Consider the following 21,637-nt stretch of genomic DNA (forward strand, 5'->3'; position numbering starts at 1 on the left):
TGTGTGTGTGCACGCGTGTGTGTGTGTGTGTGTTTGTTTATTTATTATTTATTTGCTTATTTATTTATATTGTTTTTTTTGAGACAGGGTTTTTCTGTGAAGCCTTGGCTGTCTTAGTCTTTCTTTGAAGAGTAGGCTAGCCTCAAACTCACAGAGATCCTCCAGCCTCAGTTTCCCTGACTGATGGGATTAAAGGCATGCACCACCATGCCCAGCTGTGTATAGGCTTCTTTAGACAAATTTTAGAAACCAGAACATTTACATAGTAATTTAGATACCCCACCAAGGTATCGAAGGAGATACTGAGACTCATAGCCAAACTTTGGGCAGAGTGTGGGAAACCTTATGGAATCAGAGAGAGATAGAAAGACCTGGAGGGAAAGGAACTCCACATGGAGAACAGCAGAACCAAAAAACCTGGGCCCAGGAGGGCCTGCAGAGACAGAAACTCCAACCAAGGACCATGCATTGAGAGGACCTAGATCCTCTCAGATGAAACCCATTTCCAAGTGGGTACCTTAGTAAGGGGATCAGGGACTGTCTCTGACGTGAATTCAGTGGCTGGCTCTTTGATCAATCCCTCCTGGGGCATGCAGCCTTGCCAGGTCACAGAGGAAGATGATTTAGCCAGCCCTGATAAGACCTGAGAGGCTAGGGTCAGATAGAAGTGGAGGAGGACCTCCCCAATCAGTGGACTAGGGAGAGAGCATAGGGGAAGAAAAGGGAGGGTAGATGGGACAAAAAGGAGATGAGGGAGGGGGCTACTGCAGGGATACAAAGTGAATAAATTGTGATAGATAGATAGATAGATAGATAGATAGATAGATAGATAGATAGATAGATAGATACACAGACAGAAAGACAGATAGATAGTAAATAGGAAAAAAGAAATAATTAGGGTACAAACAAAAATAAAGGAAGTATTGTTAACTCATGAATAAAATTGCATTATAAATGAAAATATACCCGTTATTTCACTTCTTCTGATCCTGTCTTTTTCTTAGGGCATGTATATTAAATCAACATATGATGGCCTCCATGTAATTACTGGAACCACAGAAAATGTAAGTATTAAAAGATTTCCAAATTAACTATGTGTGTATTTCACATGATTGAATTTAAATGTTGACTACAATAGCATATTAGTATTGTATCTAAAAATACATACTAAGTAGATTCTGGATGGATTAGAATTTCCCTCCTTTTATTTAGTTTAGAATAGTTACTTAGAGAAAACAGACGTTTTCTTTTTAAAGCCATAGTTAGTTATCATTTTTAAATACTTTCTGGTTCATTAAAACTTATTGTGACAACTAAAATGATCTACTTCCATCTGTCAAATAGTTTAGTTTTTTAAGAAACCCAGTTGATATGAGAAACATCAAATCGTCCAGGTTTTTGGATACTTGCAGTATAATTTGGCACAGTCCAATAGAGATGTAGCTGAATTGTTTTAACAGTGAGATTCCTGAGCTGGCAGCGTCAACCTACTTAGAGAGCTTGCTAGAAATGTAAATTCTCAGGTTCTGCCACAGACCTAATCTTTTCTGTAATAAAAAGATTCTAACAAGTGTTCTGACTGTAAATTGGAAAAAGATTATCAGCAGTATATATCATACTAGGTTTTTGTCAAAACCAAATAAGCAAGTTAAAGATAATGTCACACAGAACTATAGCTATGCTCTAAAAGAGAGCAATAACTCTGTTAAGTCAGGCATTAACATGATTAGCATAATAGAAATTGAATAATAAAAAATCATTATCTCTGCAGTTAATTATCCCAGATTTCTTCTCTTACATAAGCATGTGATAAGCTTTGATTTTGTTGTTATTTTCTTTTAGAGATTCTTCTGTTGCATGTTTATGCTGTGTTCTCTGAAGACAGCTGTGGTGTAATTAAGTTAATTTCATTTATCATTGTTCTCAATTGTTTACCAATATTTTCTTCTTTGAAATCAATGTTTTCTTTCAACTAATATATATGAACGTTATGATTTATCTTCTTGGTTTCTTTTGGAAAGTTAAACACTTTGTAATTGGAAAGTTGTAGCACCTTCATATTATATGTTAAAAATGCGCATCAGAAAAATCAGTCAGCCCTGATGAGACCTGATAGGTTAGGGTCAGAGAGAAGGGGAAGAGGTCCTCCCCTGTCAGTGGACTAGAGAAGGGCCATAGGAGGAGAATATGGAGGGTGAGTGGGAGTGGGAGGAGACAAGGGAGGACTACAGTGTGATACAACATGAATAAATTTTAATAAAGACTAATAAATAAATAATGAAAAATAAAAAATACAGCATCAAGAAGATTTGTGATTTGAAAAGAAAAATCAGTAAAATGCATGTTTTAGAATATTTAATAACTTGAAATTTAATAAGACACTGTAAACTTTACTGTTACCATCACTCTCTAATGTACTTGTACAGTCCTTAGATCACTCATATACTCATTTGTCATTTAATAAGCCCATCTTCAACTCATTTTGTGTTCTAGGCCAGGCACTAAGCATTGGAAGGAATATTTATAATAAACTAGGTCTTTATTCCATTGAGAAGTAGTAAGTATTTAGGGATTCAATTACATGAAGAGGTATTATGATTTTCTTGATAAACAAAAGAAAAACTAATAATAATACCAAGTAATCCAGAGAAGAAATCATAGAAATGGTGCTTTTGAACTGTATCATGAAGAATTGGTAGAAATGGATCTTTCTGTATTACTCAACTTTGTGAAAATAACAGTTGAGTACTGTGCTTTATATACTTTACTCACTTGGTGAAACTTGATAAATAGTTACGTGATAAATGAAGTATTTAAATCTGGGCATAGTTTACATATCAATCATATTCGTAGTGATTCTTTTCTCCGTAATATTTTAATACTTTTGGAACCCTACATAATGTATAATTAAAAATTCTGTGTTGAGTCTTAGTGATCCATGAAGTTGCTAAGATATATTTTGTTTTGCTGTGTTCTACTTCTTTGTTTTTTTAAGTTTGAAATGGGGAATTGGGGGATATGAGCCCTGAGATCTCATTCCATATAGAAAGTCCATAACTTGTATCACTTACTCTGATTTTTCCTTTTTATGACAAACTTATTTCAGTTTTTTGAGTTTTATGTGTGTACAAACCAGCTTTTTTTTTTAACTTTCGAAACAGAAGCATGTGCTTGATTTTTTTTTTCTCATTTCTCTTTTAAAAGGTCAGTTTTGCACAAATTTACATTCCGACCAGCAATGGAGGAGGGTTCCCCTTTCTCCAGATCCTCTCCAGCATGTGTTGTCTCTTGAGTTTTTTATCTTAGCCATTCTGGTGGGTGTAAGGTGAAATCTCAGGGCCATTTTGATTTGCATTTCCCCGATGACTGAGGATGTTGAACATTTCTTTAAGTGTTTCTCTGCCATTCAGTATTCCTCTATTGAGAATTCTCTGTTTAGCTCTGTACCCCATTTTTAATTGAATTACTTGATTTGTTGGTGTTTAACTTCTTGAGTTCTTTACATACTTTGGATGTATGTATATCTATCAGATATAGGATTGGTGAAGATCCTTTCCCAGTCTGTAGGCAGTCGTTTTGTTCTGATGACAGTGTCCTTTGCTTTACAAAAGCTTTTCAGTTTCGTGAGGTCCCATTTATTGATTGCTAACCTTAGAGCCTGTGCTGTTTGAGTTCTGTTCAGGAAGTTGTCTCCTGTGCCAATGAATTCAAGGCTCTTCCACACTTTTTCTTCTAACAAGTTTAGTGTGTCTGGTTTTATGTTGAGGTCTTTGACCCACTTAGTTTTGTATAGCGTGATAAATTTGGATCTTTTGGCGTTTTCTACATGTAGACATCCAATTAGACCGGCACAATTTGTTGAAGATGCTATCTTTTATCCATTTTATGGTTTTGGCATCTTTATCAAAAAATCAGGTGTCCTTAAGTGTGTGGGTTTATTACTGGGTCTTCTATTCTATTCCATTGATCCACCAGTCTGTTTCTATGACAGTACCATGCAGTTTTTATTACTGATGCTCTATAGTACAGCTTGAGATCAGGGATGGAGATACCGCCAGATGATCTGTTGTTGTACAGTATTGTTTTTGCTATTCTGGGTTTCTTGTTATTCCATATGAGGTTGAGAATTGTTTTTTTCTAGTTCTGTAAAGAATTGTGTTTGTATTTTAGTGGTAATTACACTGAATCTGTAGTGGTTTTTTGGGGTTTTTTGTTTGTTTGTTTGTTTGTTTTTTGGCAGAATGATGACCATTTTCACTATGTTAATCCTACTGACCCATGAGCATGGGAGATCTTTCCGTCTTCTGATATATTCTTCAATTTTTTTCTTCAGAGACTTGAAATATTTTTTTCATACAGGTCTTTTACTTGCAATCAAACTGCACAGGTGACTGGCAGTATTAATGTAGTGATTTATAATCCTTTCATAATTGTTATATAGTGCTGGTCTGATATAACAATATTGCCGCTTCCTAAAGAAATTTGCAGAGTCACTGAATTTTTAGTATAGGGTTTTATCTCAGGTAAATCTACCTCCTTAAGACTATTGTTAGTTCATTCAGTAATGTTGTACTCTGAATTATTATCATGGATTTTTTTTTTTGAGACAGGGCTTCTCTGTGTAGCCTTGGCTGTCTTTGAATCACTTTGTAGACCAGGGTGGCCTGGAACTCACAGAGATCCACATGCCTCTGCCTTCTTTAGCTGGGATTACAGGCATGGGCCAATGCACCTGGCTCTCATATCTTGAATTTTAGCCTGTAGTAATTTTTTTGTGGCCTAAAATATGTGTTCCAGTGAAGTAATACTGCTTCAAGTCTTTCATGTTTTCAAAATAATGAAAATTGGAAATGAATTTTTAAAAAGCAACTGGCCTGATGACATGCCTGAGATTGTGGTAAACTGCTTGGATTACAAAGACGAGGACCTGAGTCTGGATCCCGAGCACCCACATAAAAGCCAGGTACCCACATAGAGAACATCTGTAATGTAGGTGCCTGGGAGCAGACCTAGGGCTTGCTGAACCATCAGTATAGCTAGTCCATAAGCTCCAGTTCACTTAGAGAAGCTGTCGCAAATAGTAAGGTGTTTCAGGCACCAGTAAGCCTCAGCATGAGGAGTTGTTTGCTGCCAGGCCTGACAACTTGAGTTTGATCCATGGAACCAATGCAGGAAATCAACTCTTTAAGGTTTTCCACTGGATTCCATAGGCATTTCATGGGACATGTGTGCTTACACATACATACACACTCACACACACACACACACACACTCTCTCTCTCTCTCTCTCTCTCTCTCTCTCATAATGAGTAAATGTAAAAATAAAAATTTTAAAGTTTGTGTAAGATGGATCAGTGGGTAAAGTCACCTGCCACAAAACATGATCTGATTTCCTGTCCGTGGAAGCCACACTGTAGAAAAAAAAGAAAGAAGACAACTGACACCCAAAATTTGTTTTCTGATTTTTGACACATGCCACCCTGCACAAGCTTGCCACAAACAAATTCAGTGAGTAAGTGAGTGAGTGAAAAAATAGATGAATTTTAAGAAAAAATAATAAATAAGGTGGTGAAGCAATTTGAGAAAGATGCCTGATGTCAACTTGGAGCCTAGACAGACATACAGATACACACACACACATACACACACACACACACATACACACACACCACATAAATATAAAATAAAATATCTAGAAATCACTTTTAGAGTAAATTATATTCCTGGGTCTCAAAGACAATATTTTATTTTCTGGAATCTGTCACCACACTGTTTTTCTTTGTTTTTTGTAGATGCTACTGAGTAATGATTTTAATAGATTAACATGTTTTATAAAACTCCATCTGTATCATTAATGTACAAGAGTATACAAAGATAAAAAGATGCCTAAAATGCATGTAATTGGTAATCAGTGATAACTAGAAAAAATAAGGTTATAAACTATTACAAGACCTGGAGAACTTAAAAGTTACCATTTAAAGTTTTAACTTCTTAAAACATTAAATTATCAAGTTTTTTATTTGTTTTAATGGAGTGAAGTGATGAAATCATAGGTGCTGTAGTCATGTTGACATTTTGTTTCATTTAGTGTCGTTTGTCAACCAATTTTATTACAATGTAGGAAACATAACAGCATGTTCTTGTAATTATACATATAGAGACAATGTTGTGTAATGTAGTCTTGGCCTAATTGCTGCTTGTATTAATTTGCTCTTCTGTATTATTCAGAATTGGCTTTATTAATAGTAAAAAAAATGATCAACTTAATTGTCAGGCTTCAAGGTTTAATGCTAATTATATGCGTATATTTGAAAATGTTGATCTGTTTACATTGCTATGAATTATTTATATCAAACGGGAAAGGCCTAGGTAAAGCTGATACTATTGAAAAATATACATAAATATTTACATTCTTTTTTTTGAAAATATTTTTTCATACAATATATTCTGATCATAATTTCCTTTCCTTCATCTCCTCAAAATTCTCCCCAACTTTCACCCTTCCAAATTCATGTGTTGATTTTCTTTTTCTAGTGATTTTTATGCATTGGCTTTACTTTATTCTGCTTTTTTTTTTTTATTAATTTGCCTGTTTGTAAAATATATTTTCAAACCTGTTGCCTAGTGGTGCTTAGTGGGGTTTTCTGAATTAAGTTTGCCAAATTTAGTTGCAATTTTTACTGTCCTCTAATGCTTTCAGAATGATGTACATATCTATGTACAAATTTACATTTACTTTGTCAGTAGCTATACACAGAATGTAAACCGTGTGTTAACTCTCAGTAAGCACATTATAATAATTACTTGAAGCTTATATATGCTTACTTTTTAAAAATTTAATTAAGAGGTGGGTTTTTGTAATGTTTCCAGAGAAAGGAAAATGCTGCCAACCCTTATATTATCATTTTTTATGTTAAATTCAGTCACCTGCAGATCGGTGCAAGAAAATCCATGCTGGTGATGAAGTGATTCAAGTTAATCATCAGACTGTGGTATGTATAATTACCTTAAAAGTTAGTGGGAGGAACTATTTTAAAGATTGAAGCCCATTGGCTGCTCATTTTCCAAGTTGTTTCCCTAGTAAGGGGTAGAGGGACTGTCTCTGACATAAACTCATTGGTTGGCTCTTTGATCACCTCTCCCTGATGGGTGCAACCTTTCCAGGCCACACAGAGGAAGAAGATGCAGCCAGCTTTGATGAGACCTGATAGGCGAGGGTCAGATTGAAGGGGAGTAGGTCCTCCCCTATCCAGGGACTAGGGAAAAGGCATAGGACGAGAAGAAGGAGGGTGGGTGGATGGTACTGGAAGGAGACAAGAGAGGGAGCTGCAGTGGGGATACAAAGTGAATAAATTGTAATGAATAAATATATAAATAAAATTAAATTTAAAAGAATAGATTTACTAAAGCTTTAAAATGATACCAGTGAAATTAAATATCAGTATTTTATACAAGATAATCAAAGAACTTAAAAATAAAAATTACAATTACTTTTTCAAATTGTTTGATGGAATGTAAGATGGCTTTTGGAAAAAGGAAGAAATATTGGAAGTTACAAATTTGACTTTTTCTGGAATAAGTTTCATTATTTTTCATTTTTTATAGCTTTGTGAATTAGCTACTAGATATATATATTATGGTTATTTAGCTGTTATATATTATGGTTATATACATATTTTCATTTGTTAGAACATTGACTTATTCATTAATATATTGAGAATTTGGCCATAATTTAAATACACTTTTTTTAATAAAAACTATAATCTTCAGTAGGTGACTTGGCTCCTGTTTTCCCAAAAGGAATTATAGTTTTAATTCTAACAATATTATGTTAATTAAATAAGTTCACAAAGCTTTCTTGCCCTATGAAGTTTACAAAACTATTCACAGAACTATGAATGGCAGTAGCATTTTATGCCTGTGATAGATGTGATAATAGATTTTCAAAGACCTAGAAAATGAATGGCATTCATTTCTGATTATTTTGTCTGCCTCAGATGATTCACTTTATCTCCCCTCTTTAGCAAACATAAGGTATGACGCCAAAAATTGAAAATAAAATAATCTGAAGTCATCAGTATAATCTTCATCTTTAAAAACATGAGATTTAAAGAAATGTTCTACATTAGTTTACGAAATTTAGGATGAGTAATCATTTCCTGGTCATGCTATTGAACTAAATTTGTTTTTGAATGTCCTAATGGAAACTTGGAAAGTCTGGTTTTATGGGGGATGAATTTGGAGAGGCTCCCAATGATCATGAAAGTTAAAATGTTTCAGTGAGTTCATTATCTACCTGATATAAGGTGGATAGTACTTTTTTAATGAGATGTATTGGTGTGTGGCTGGTCCTGAACGAAAAAGTACTGATAATACACAAAGGCTTGACAGTCCTGATGACTTTGCTTCTCCCATAAAACACTGTTTAAAGTGGTTGTACTTTTGGAATTTTCTGGATCCCTAGAATGAGAATTTGGGCAAGAGGATAAAATACTTATTCTAGTATGTCATCAGCTTTTTCCTCCATTATGCTCATGTTGCTTCCTTCTCTGCCAGAGACTTTAACAAGTAGACCTTCTGTTGCATAGTTTCTACATGAGGTTCTACTTGATTGAGTTTAAGATGAAAGTTAGTTTTCTAGTGAAAAAAACAACAACATTGTTTAAAGAGTTCTCTTTATGGCATAAATTTGGCATTCATTAAATGAATATCAGTATAAATGTTTACAGAGAAACTAATAAAATCTGTATGAATGGTTACATTTACATGTTGTGAGAATGTGCATATACATTTTCGTCACAAGAATATTTTAGAAATTTTGAAAAACATTATAGAATGAGGGTTGGGGAAACCTGGTTCTACTTTTTGCTCTGAAAGGTACTTATGGCCATAAATGATTAATATCAGAGTATTTACCTTTCTAGAAATATTAACTGTAATTGAAACCTTAATATACAACTGTTAACACAATTATTATGTCACATATTTTCTCTTTTGTTTATTATTTATAATAAATCCTGCATGAAAGCTGTTGTGTACGGAAATTGAGTCTCAGAAAAAGTATTTAATTCATCAACGTATCTTAACTTTCTGACTCCAAGACCCAGGCTCTTACTTCAATCTTATTGTACCCTTCTATAATTCAACTTAATAATTTATCAAACAAAAAATAATAATCCTGATAAATTAATAATTGTGTGAATAAATCTCAAAATTCAATGAGACAGTAAGTGGGGCCATGTATTAGGAAAGAGAAGAACAAGTGAGAATTTACATAACTGGAGTAGTGAATCAATTTAACTCAAACTGGAATTAGATTTGAAGCTCATCTTTACTGCCATTTTTCATTGGGCTCATTTCCTTCAGATAGATTAAATAAATAAAATTCCTATCACAAATGCTGGTATTCATTAGAAACTTGTTAACAATTGACCTGCATACCTCTCTTCTATCCTTTTGTCTAATAACTATAGTTGGAGCATTCAGAGTCCTGTTTCTTGAGAGACTGCTATTACAGCTAAAAAATGTATTTTGGTTTAAAACAATAACAGGAAGCTATTTTGAGATTCATAAAAGTAACCTTGGTTAATGATGTCATTAGTTATCAGATTTTCTTTATGTTCAAGTAAAAGGCATATTTGTGCTTGATTTTTTTTAATTTAATGTAAAGTACCCTTCTCTTTTATTGTTGCCTACATTATGGTCTGAATCGTGCTTTAAGATTATTCTAAACAATACACAGAGAGAATAGAATAAAAATTATCTGAGTTGTCATACTGCTAAAGCAAGGGTAGATAGGTGAATTATTTGAAACAAGCATGAATTATTTGTTGTCTGCAATTATTTCATCTATCATCTGTAGTCATTAAAATGGAGAGTAGTGCTTGACTATGATGGCACATTAAATAGTGTAATATACTTGAAACACATAATTAATATAAATTATTGAATCCATTAATTAATGTACCAAAATCATGGTATTATTGGAATTAGCCTATATCATTTTTGATTCAACAATTAGAAAAAAGTTATGCCAAATCTTTCTGTTTTGGAAGATAGTTTTCTGTGATTTTAAAATTATCCTACTACTGCAGGTTGTACTGTACAATATAAAAATCTACTCATTTTCTTTATAGAAATTTCATTGAAAACCATTTTAAATATTTCTGTGAGCATCAATGAAAGATAAGTGAATAACAGGAAAATTTGAATGTCATTGTTTTAAATGGTTAGTATGGTTTGTATACTCAATAGCATTTGACTTTCTTATCTCTCTTACCTATTGAACATGTCCAGTTGGATATGTGTGATTTTCCTATGTTCTTTTTATTAAAATATATATAGTGTTACTTGAAATGAAACTGGAAATTACATGTCCATTTTCATGTTGCAATATTCTTCATTATAAACCTTTAAGTTTTTCACATCAACATACTTCAGTGGTGGAGAAACTGACTGCCAAATAGGAAAAAAAAACAATCATGAACATCCAAGCAAAGCAACATGATTCTTATAGTATGTCTTCCCTGCCAGTGAAGATCAACTCCTGAAAGGCTGCTGAACACACCCCAGATTCATTCTTTCTGTCTCTTTATCTCTGTTTATCTCTCTGTGTGTCTCAGTCTCTGTCTCTCCTCTCCCTCCTTTTTATTCTCTCTCTCTCTCTCTCTCTCTCTCTCTCTTTCTCTCTCTCTCTGGCTCTTTCCCTCTTTCTCTCTACTTTCCTCTCCTTCTCCATCTCTACATCTCCATCTTCCTACCACCTTGACATAGTTTGAACCAGCAACTCTGTCCTCATGATATAGTCTAAATATGTATTTTCCTGATGATACTGTAGTTTTCAAAAATACCTGGGCATATTCATAATGAATCTGCTAAATTGTTAATACTCTTATTGGTGTGAGTGCTCTAAGTCCTTATTTTTTGTCCATACTAAAAACAGACACTTTGTTATTAGGCATATCATTTCAAAGAAGGGCACATGTATGGTGACTGAATGTGATATTTGGAAAAGTTTCTTCTATTTTGTGTTAACATTAAAATATATCCATTGCAACTGTGAAAGGTTTGCTTGGCACTTCATGAATATTTTGGCAAACATGGTTCAACAAATTTAGTTATAAAGCAATGTAAATGGAATAACCAGGTTGAGCTATCAATATGATAGACTGCACAAAAAAATACTGTTGATCATTAAATCCATTATAAGATAGTGTGCTTTTTAACTCTCAAGATGGCAAATATTACTGAGTAAGATGACTAAATCATGGCAAAGGGGATACAGCAAAGGAAACAGCCTGGGAACCTCATTCTAATTTTGATTGTGTCTCTCTAATTCTCAATGGACTGTCTCATGTCTGATTGTTACCTCACCTTTATGTTCTTCAGGCCTAGAATAAGAGATCCTTGTTGAAATGGGGAGGGGTCAACATAAGCAGAATAAAATCCATCTCCATTTTGTCCTACTTTAGCTATAATGCCTTTCCTGAATGTCATTTAGTGACATATATATCATGATATCATTTAACATTAAATGTGTTTTCCCCTCAGTTTTCTAAATAAGTTTTATCTTTATATTTTATCACTGTATACATCTCTTCTCACTTAACTATTTCTCCTCTATTCTTGCCTTGTTAGATTTTCTTTATCTTAGTCTGTTCTATTCCCCTTTCTCAAAGGAGAAGATATTTATCTTATAATTTCTTATGGCCAAAATATTGAACACTGAGACCGCAAATGGTAATGTTCCTGGTATTTCCTATATATTATTCTTATAGTCACAAGATGTTACTAGACTATAGAGATTGAGTATATTAGCAAAATAACAAATTAATAAATAAGTGGCTCTTATAATAACGTATACGAACAATATTGGGATTCTTCAGAATTGCTATTCTAAGACAAAGTGAATGAAATACTATTTTTTGGAAGGGGAGATATAAAAAATAAAAAAATTAAACAATATATTACAGTTTTAGTTACTTATAGTAATAATTGTTATTCATCTTATAGTAGTTTATTATTTTTAATTGAACATCTTCTTTAGAGTGTGCAAAATTGTATCATTTATTTTACATAATCAAGTCATTATTTCCTCATTCACCATAATATTTCGTTGCTTTTTGTTGTCAAGTTAGAATTTATTATATTAAATCCTTATATAAAAGAATTTTGTTATGGTATGCCTTAACTACCTATTAACCAATTTCTTTTCTTTGCAGATCTCTGAGTCTTGATTTGTGATTTGTTACATTCTTATTTATATAGTTAATGAGGAGGATAACTGTTTTAAAGTGGTTATTGTAGCTTCTTTTTATTATTAGAATACCTTTTAAGTGGCAATGTGTGGTTAAATATAATCTAGTTATATAAAATGATAAATGACTACTTACATGCGAATGTTTTGGATGCTTAAAATATATCTATTGCAAGGTGTTTTTACATACTCTAGGTTCTTAGTTTAAATTTACCTTTAACTTGCAAATTAATATAAGCAATCTCAGCACTTTCCTACTCTTGTCAAAAGAACAAGAATTTATCAGTCATATTAACTTTATCTACTCCTTCGTATGAGAAATAGGGGTGGCCAATTACTACATAGCATTTCCCTTTATGGTAAAATTAGTACATGAAAGAAAAACAGTATAGAACACTATGTCATGGAAAAATTCAAGAGACAATAACATTAATTGGGGATTATTTCAGCATATTTTTCCCTAGTATTCAATCTCATTAATAAAATTCTGCTCAGCCTTAAAACTAAAATTTCACATATTGTTGGCCATTGTTTCTTATTTAAATTTCCTCTCACATTGTCCTCTTCTACATTTTATTATCTTCATAGTGGGCAGGAAAAATATTTTCAATTGTAATATATGGTGTGTTCAGTTGAATATGGCCCACTGAAGCCTACCATTGAGTTGCCACTTTTGTGTTGGTTGTCAACTTCTGATAAAATGAGTTTTAAAGGCAATTTCTACATTGTGGAAATTTTAATCTAAAATTTCTTAATAAATATTTAGAATGGTATTTAGTTAAGTATACATGTGAATATATACACTTGGTTTATTTTGTATTGTAACATAGACATATTGCAATACTTAGAAGTATTTTAAATAGCTACACCTTTGGAAGCTACGTTTTAAAAATTATTCAAACCAGTTATACATTTTTATGTATGTTACTTTCAGTACTAAAGTTTGAATTGCATTTCTATTGATTTTAATTTTAAAATGAATTTAAGCCTGATTGTTCTGAGAAGTATGGGTATTTTCTCAAAATTCAAAGATGAAAAATTTAAGTTTTAAGATATTAATTATTTTCATTCCCTAACTTTGGTAATTGAGAGTGTTTCTTTATTTTAAAATTAAATATTTCAAGTGTGTTATAAAGAACAAAACTGAACTATAGGAAGGACTGGCTAAAATAGGATAAGTTCAATATATGTAGACATTATTCTGAATTTTAATCTTTATAAAATTCAATTGAAAGTCTGTATTATTGTAGTTCTTTTAAAATATGCAAGTGCTGTTTTAGGACCAATGTTCTGTATTATATAAACAGAGGTTCACTATATAGTTTTACCTTGTGCTATAATGTGACTGCTTCCTATCTTTCATTTCTCTAGCATTATCTTTCAGACTCAGTTAATTTTATAATTTGGAGCAATCAAAGGACATCACAAATGGAATTAAATTTGGCTTTGATTTAATTATCATTGCATGTATGAATGAATACTCTGGACCCTCCAAAATAAACTTTTGGCCTTCAGAGACTACAACATTACCAAATGCCACGTTGAAATAATGATGTGCACAAGATACTGAACTATGCCCAGAGCTTTGGAATTGTCTTACCAATGCAAAGACGCTAGTGACACAGGGGGACACCTAATATAAGTTAGAGTTTCCAGAAATAGAAATGTGTGGGAGATTCACTAAAGGGGGAAAACGTGATTGTTATTTTCTTAACCTAGATTTCAAAGGGGGTAATCTAGATGCAAGCCTCAGAACTTCTAGATGACTGATGCACAGATTCTAACAGGGAAAAAGTTGTGACTTCTTACAATGCTTAAATTGGCTTGTTTTATTTTATTCCTCTATCTTGGCAATAAGAAATTATTATCTCTTAGAAGTTTTTAAGAACTCAACCCCACATCTAGATACACCTCATATATACACATATCTTATACACAAGACCTTAAAATTCATGTGAAAATATTAAATGTTGAAAATATTATATTTGCACTCAAATTTTGAGTAACCCATCATGGTCTGAGTTTTACATTTGAATTTAAGCCACATGGAAACAAAAGCACTTTTAAAAAATATACCTTGACATATTCATATTGTACTGGAGAATCGCCTTTTAGCATTATGAAAGTTATAAAGTGAAGAGTTATTCAATACACATGGATGTTTCCCCTAACGAAAATGAAATATTTAGTTCCCCATACTCATGTTTTCAAATATTTGTCTATTTTATCCCAAGTCTTTATCCCAAGACTCTCTCTTTTAAATATCACTCTAACCTACTAATACTGCTTTATTTAGAATCGATAAAACTTAGAATATTTCAGACTGCTCTGAAATACCTCATAATGCTACTTTATGGTAGAGCTTAAAAGCACTTATTTAAGTATTTTTAATTCAATGCATATACATTAGTTTATCTTTGATTTATGAATAATTCTTTACTTATATTTAAGGAATGAATGATTGTGTGAAAGTAAGATTACAGTATCTCCAAATGCTTTAAGATTGTAGAATTTCATTCACATTTTGGGAAATTTTGAATAAAGATGAATTGTATGCATAAATACTTTAGATTTAGTAGTTAGTTCTAGAATCTTTGAAAGACAGGGTATGTCAGAGCTCAATATTTCCAAAATGTTTGTCACTGTGACATTTCCCTTGGAGTAAGAGGAAATCACTGGCACAAAAATGTTCATTTATTACATACTACAGTAACTTTTTAGTAATTCTAAGAAACAATATTATAATAACTACCTTAGTACAAAAATTTTTGGCAAAGGTGGAGAGTCATTAGTCATCATGTGATAATTTGTGCTGAGTTGACTGAGTTTGGTCTCATCTCTGACATGGACACTGTTGCCAGCTCTTTGATCACTTCCCCCTAGTGGGAAAGGCCATTGCCAAGCCACAGAGGAAGAAGATGCAGACAATCCTGATGATGAGACTTGATAGTGTAGGGTCAGATGGGTGGGGAATAGGGGGGGAAGTGGGAGGAAGGGTGGGACTCAGAGGAAACGAGGGAGGGGCCTACAGCAGGGATACAAAGTGAATAAATATAGGAAACATTTTTTAATTTAAATTTTAAAAAAAGGAAGGCATCTGAGTGTAGAACAACTCCTAACATCATATAATTATGTAGTCTCTTTTGAAATTTTCTTAAGGAAAAGCTATCATTTATACATTACTATTGGGGAGAGCAAAGAGTGTGAGTGTACACAGTATATGTAAATGTTGATAATGAAACTCCCTCTGTGTGTGTGTCTGCACATGAACGTGTGGATGTGCGTGAAGGCTAATATATATTTTTTTAATATTTAAAAAATATTCTACTTTCCTACCTGTGGATATAAAGATGATCTCTGTAACTTCACATACAGCCATGGAAAAGGAAAATCTCTATATTGATATGATACTCTTAGTTCTTTTACTTATGAATATTTGTAAGTTTTACTACTTGAGTCCAAAGAGTGATGCTTGTCATTTCATAATTTGGTTAAATAATTGACCATGTGTTTGGAAAACAAATAGGCCAAGGAATGTTCTAAAGACAACCTCTTCCCTCTATGTACTCAAAGGAATGAAAACCTCTCATCTCTACAGCACCAACCCAAAGACCCTTGTGTTCTCAGTCCAGGAAACCATTTGTTCAGAACTCTCCCACTTATGTTTCGTTTTACCCAGGAACACCTACTGCTGGCTTCAGCCTGGCAAAAACACTTTTAAAAAACCCTTCACAAGAAACCAGAACTTCTGGCTTCTAACACTTGGAATCTTAGTACCTTGGGTAATTTTAATCTTGTTTGTGTGGTGTATAACATATACCTTGATGTATATGTTAGGAGTTGGTTATAAATTAGAGGGTAATAATATTAGCCACTCTTCATAACTTGTTTAATGAGAAGGATAGCATCAGTTCAACATATAATATAATACACACTTGTATAAGAAAAGTATCAAAATTTTAAAAGGTTATTCTAGTTGTAAAATATATAAGACAAATAAAAAATTTGCCCACTGTTCTATTATTTTTCATAATCACATTACAATGAAGTTAATCCTAGAATATTTAATATAAAATATTTCATATGTTTATTTACAAGGAAAATTGTATTGCTTGTTTGAGAGTAAATGTTATCTATAATCGCTTTAATATCAAGTATACTATTTTTTCTAGATGGGAGATCACTTAACCTCTTATTTTATATAGCAAATTTTAAGTGTATTATATTTAATAAAATGTTAATGCTACATCTTGATTTTACCTAAATAATAAGCCGTTTTTAGGGTTTCAGAACATTTTGTTGTCACTGAAACATTTAGTTTTCAAATTATCATATCATCTCATGTCTGGTTTTTATCAAGCATATCAGTTGTTGGAGGGTATATCTAAACAGGGTACTCTGTTTTTGACTCAAAAACCAGTCTTGTGATGGTAAGTAGAGAAAAATAGTAAGGCAAAAATTTCACTAGTGAGGTACAGTATTGCAAGATTCACATGAAGAAAATAGACTAGGGAAAGGACATAGGAAGAGAAGAGGGAGTATGGGTGAAATTGGGAAGAGACAAGGGAGGGGGCAGCAACTGGAAAATAAAGTGAATAAATTGTAATAAATAATATAATATAATTATTATATAATTATATATTTAATTAATATATAATTATTTTTTTAAAAAAGAGATGCAAACAAAAAAGTGAAAATGGGGTTCTAGTAAGAACATGCTTATCATGATGAGTATTGCAAGGAGATTAAACAGGTGAGATTGTAGAAGTGGCAGAAAAAGTGCAAGCAGAGAAACAAGTGTTTTTGCAAAGACCAGCTAAAAACAAACCAAGATTTTTGAGTCAAACATGTTTACTACCTAACCTACTCTTAATTGTTCACTTTTTAAAGCCTGTAATAGTCATCTGCTTCTTTCTCTTGCCTCCCTATCTTTCCTTTGTTCTGTCATCCACTGTCATTAAACTTATTTTTCACCCATTGAATTTCTTTGTGCTGTTCACTCCAAATGCTAGATATTTCAGTTTAGACTAATTGGAACCCCTCCCCCCCAACAAACCCCAAGGATGGAGTGGAGTTTGTTGCCCCCTTTTTTGCAGTGGTAAGAAACTCCTACTATACATTGTACTTTTTTTTATAATGAAGAATTTCCTTCATATTATTCTAAATATTTGATTAACTGCTTATCTCTTCCTGTGGTCTTTAGCTATTATGCTCTTTAATGCTACACAGATTGTGCTGCATTCACCATTATAACCATACTCTAAGGGCACTCAATATAACACTACTCTGAGTGATTATATCCAGTCTTAAAGTCACAGAAAACATTCTAGGCACTGGCAACTCACCATCTTCAGGAAGCTAATTATTTCAATTTGCAATGTATGGTCCCCAGAACAAGGTGGCCTGAGTTGTCTCACTGCCAGAGTGTTCAAACTACAGTTCTTGGTCCAAAAACTGTAGTTTTTTTTGTCAACTCCACACATGCCCCTCAGGTTCTAAATCAGTCAGATCTGGACTCAGGAAGAAAGCAAAGAAATTCTTTAAACTCCAATGCCAGAACTACTGGGTCAGAATCTCTGGAGTAAAATTTAACAGTCTTGTCATTTAAAGCAGGCTTGGTAGCTGATTTTCATATAAATTCATCTTTGAGAGCCATATTTAAGAGAAGAAAAGCTATAACTTAGAAATTTTTAAGGAAAACATTTGCACATATTGGTACTGTGGAGATGTAAAAATCTAGAAGAAGAAGCTAGGTTATGATTCTGTTTTAAGTCTAGCAAGCACATACCCTGTCTAGAACTAAAGCAATCAAAATTAATGTTAATTGCTGGGATATTTTTATGATGCAAAAAATGGATAAAAGAGTGGGAAATATCTTTAGGTGACTCCAAACTTTAGAAAATTGTATGGAAATTTTTGGTAGTGGTGATGAATTTAAAAAGGAGATATGTTTGTGTTTTAGAATACTGATTTTATTTGAGATGCCAGAAGATATTCGAATGAAGATAATGTGCTATGCAACTGAACGGACTGAATGTAAACTCTGTCTTTGCCATTTAATATCTTTGTAATCTTGCCCCCCAGCACATCACTGTTTGATTTCATTTCTTTACAAGTAAAAAATATCTCAATACCTTACTTCATTGATATATTGTAAGAAGGAAAAGACAAACGAAAATATTCCTTATAAATCTAAAGATTCAACCTCAGTGAACTCTTGGTATTTAATTATTCAATATGTATTAGCACCACTGTTATGTGATTTCAGAGTCACTTCAAACTACTGACAGAGCAGATATTTTTGTAACAAGATAGCATGAACTAATTAGCTGATATAGACACTGGGAAGAAGACAATGAGGCAAAGATGTAGCAGGATCATATACGTCTGCAAATGTTAATTTGTCATTATCATCTTTTTGGCCCTAAACCCCTGTTGTTATAGGTGAAATATACTGTGAATATTGGAGTTCTGTAATCATGTGAACTGTGCAAAATTATTGAGACAGCTATTGATATTGAGGTCTCAGTTTCACAAATCAATTGATTCCTGTTTTCTGTAGCTTGATTTATTAGTAGCCCTTTCCATGTTTCTTCATAATATAGTTTTTTAAAATTTTATACTCTGATTCCTTTCTATATTAGTGGCTCATAGTTCATATTAGTAACCATAAAGATGTCCTCAGTTCTTCAAGTTCCCTCTGTTTCTTTCTACATAAAAACTCAGAAGCCAGTGGAAAGAATGTCATGATTTTTCCCATATTGCTATTAAGTATTTACATGGTTCCTTTCATTTAAGTCTGTCACACTTGCTATTTTAAAGCTAGCCAGAAACATAAATGAGAAAGTGGAAAATTAATCTTCAAAACATGATTAACTTGAATTTGTGTATTTTATCTACTTTGACATTTGTATACTTATATTTAGCTCTTAGCATTGAGGACACAAACATTCTTAGAGCTGTAATACATATATCTATATATGCCTCATTTCATCACACCTTTTATCCATGTTTTCCTATTATCTGCCAACTATAAGTATCTCAATAAGGTAAGTGGTAATACATCTATTTCAGGAATTCTTTATACCTCATAAGATGACTGTAATAATGTGATACCACAGAACCATATCTGGGAATCAGTTTGCCTGAAGTTGTAAGAATACATCAGCAAAAACAGTGAAGACGAGTGTTAAATATGATAGCATAAAACAATAGGAACTGCAGATAGGGAATAATTTGAAATTATCTAAATTAAGAAGTTCAAAAGAAGAGCAAGGAAAGAGACGTTCAAATGATAAAGTCATCACATCCAGTGAAAATTCATCTGTATATGAGTATGAAAGGAGAATTAATATAGCCAAAACCTACTTTTTTTTCTAACAGAAAAGGTTAGTGGTAGGGTGTAAACTACACTTCAGGCTTCATTCCCATTTGAGAATTTGCAGAATTGTTAGGAGAAGTGAACCTAATTCTTAAATGCTATGTCTATTGAAAACCAGTCATGGAATTTAAAAAAAAAATCAGTGTAACTCTTATTGAACACATCTACTTAATATTTATATATGTGTGTGTGTGTTTGCTTTTATTTATCGATAAATGTAATGCTCAGGAAAGAATTCATTTCCCATTTCTATTGATGTTTTAGTATAGTTGCCTTTCTAATTCTGTGCTTTGATTAGACACTTTTCATCCATTGTAAGCTCTTCTGATTAGTTCATAAAATTCAAAATATTCTAGTTACAATACTATTTGTAGATTAAAACCTTGTATTTTGTTGTTTCCAAAATTTCAAATGCTTATTGATAAAATGTAGAGAAATAAAAGTATAAAGAGGTACATTACTGTCCTTAAGTCAGTCATCATTAATAATATTCCATCTCATTCTGCCTTCCATATCTATACCTTTTTTAAGAATAAGTTTTTTGCCACTGTGAGACTTACTTTGATCCACACAAAATTTTATATACCCTCTTAGTGAACACTTACATAATTTACAGTGTTGATTTAATTCTAATGTGCTGCATGTTTGCCCTGTCATTTCTTTGTAGTAGTGAAAATAAAATTTGAGACCCAAACATATTTACTACATGTTGTTCTTGATAAAAATTTGTTTGCTTTTGTTGAACTCATTGGTGACATGTCAAATGATAGTAGGCAGATTGAAGTATAGTCAAATTATATACCCAAATATTCTACTATTACATAACATTCAGGGATAAAATTAAAGTATATTCAAGTTAACTTCGTTGCCAGAAACAATTTCACTTTCTTGTGGACAAGTAACTCTATGGTTAATTATTTACCCCCAAAAGGGTATATAGAAAGTATAACAGTCTCAGAAGAGACCCCTGTGCCCAGATTTATTGGTTCTGTTGCTCTCCTTGTGGAGCTCCTGTCCCCCTCCAGGTCTTTCATCTCCCCTTTCTTTCATAAGATTCCCTGCACTCTGCCCAAAAAAGTTTGGCTATGAGTTTCAGCATCTGCTTTAATGCCCTGCTAGGTATTGTTTTACAGAGGTCCTCTGTGGTAGGCACCTGTGAAGTGGGTTTCTTAGTAAGCAGAACAGGGACTGTCTCTGGCATGAACTCAGTGGCTGGCTCTTTGATCACCTCCCTCTGAGGGGAGAGAAGCTTTATTGGGCCACAGAGGAAGACAATGCAGCCAGTCCTGATGAGATCTGATAGGCTAGGGTCAGAGGGAAGGGGAGGATTACCCACCTATCAGTGGACTGGGGGAAAGGCATGGGAGGAGAAGGAGGAGGAAGGGTGGAAATGAGAGGGGACGAGGGATGGGGCTACATCTGGGATACAAAATGAATAAATTGTAATTAATAAAAATAATTAAAATTAAAAAGAAACCATAACAGAGGACAAATTAAATTGAACTGAACATTTCACAAGGAAACATGTAACTTTAAAAATCTTCAACTAAACCCAGTTTGTTCATATATATTTATAATTCAACTATGTGGGAGGCAGAGGCAAGAAGATTATCAAAAGTTCACAAGTGTAAGGCCATCCAGAACTACAAAGCAAGACCCTACATCAAAAATAAATAAGTAAATAAAATGCATTAAATTATTTATGGTGATATTATAAATATGCAGTTAATTGTTGAAAATTCAATTCTCTACTGCTTGTTTTAATTACTAATTTAATAACTTAGGTATGGTTATTATTGACAGATTGTTTATAAATTTTGTATGAACTTGCATTCCTTTAAATTTGTAATTCAGTGTTAGGTTTCATTTTGGGGCAAGAATATGAATTCCCTGATTCTCACTGATGTTACTTCTTAGTTTGTACAAATGGCTATCAGGACATTACTTAGCTATCAGAGGAGTCAGAAAGAGGAGTCAGGAAGGGTGTAAGATATGTAACA

At 32.9% G+C, this 21,637-nt stretch overlaps 1 protein-coding gene across 3 annotated transcripts in view; it reads left to right on the plus strand.

The window, feature by feature from the left end:
- The window catches only part of Cnksr2 (connector enhancer of kinase suppressor of Ras 2), a 262,747-nt gene that overhangs the window by 125,131 nt on the left and 115,979 nt on the right, over window positions 1-21,637 (plus strand). For all 3 annotated transcript variants that reach the window (XM_055618652.1, XM_055618653.1, XM_055618650.1), the window contains exons 7-8: window positions 1,005-1,064; window positions 6,924-6,992. In XM_055618652.1, coding sequence (XP_055474627.1) covers window positions 1,005-1,064; window positions 6,924-6,992 — 129 coding nt within the window. The remainder of the gene's footprint in view (window positions 1-1,004; window positions 1,065-6,923; window positions 6,993-21,637) is intronic.

This window comes from Psammomys obesus, unplaced genomic scaffold (genome assembly GCF_907164565.1).
Source record: "Psammomys obesus unplaced genomic scaffold, mPsaObe1.curated_primary_1811, whole genome shotgun sequence".
Lineage (NCBI taxonomy): Eukaryota > Metazoa > Chordata > Mammalia > Rodentia > Muridae > Psammomys > Psammomys obesus.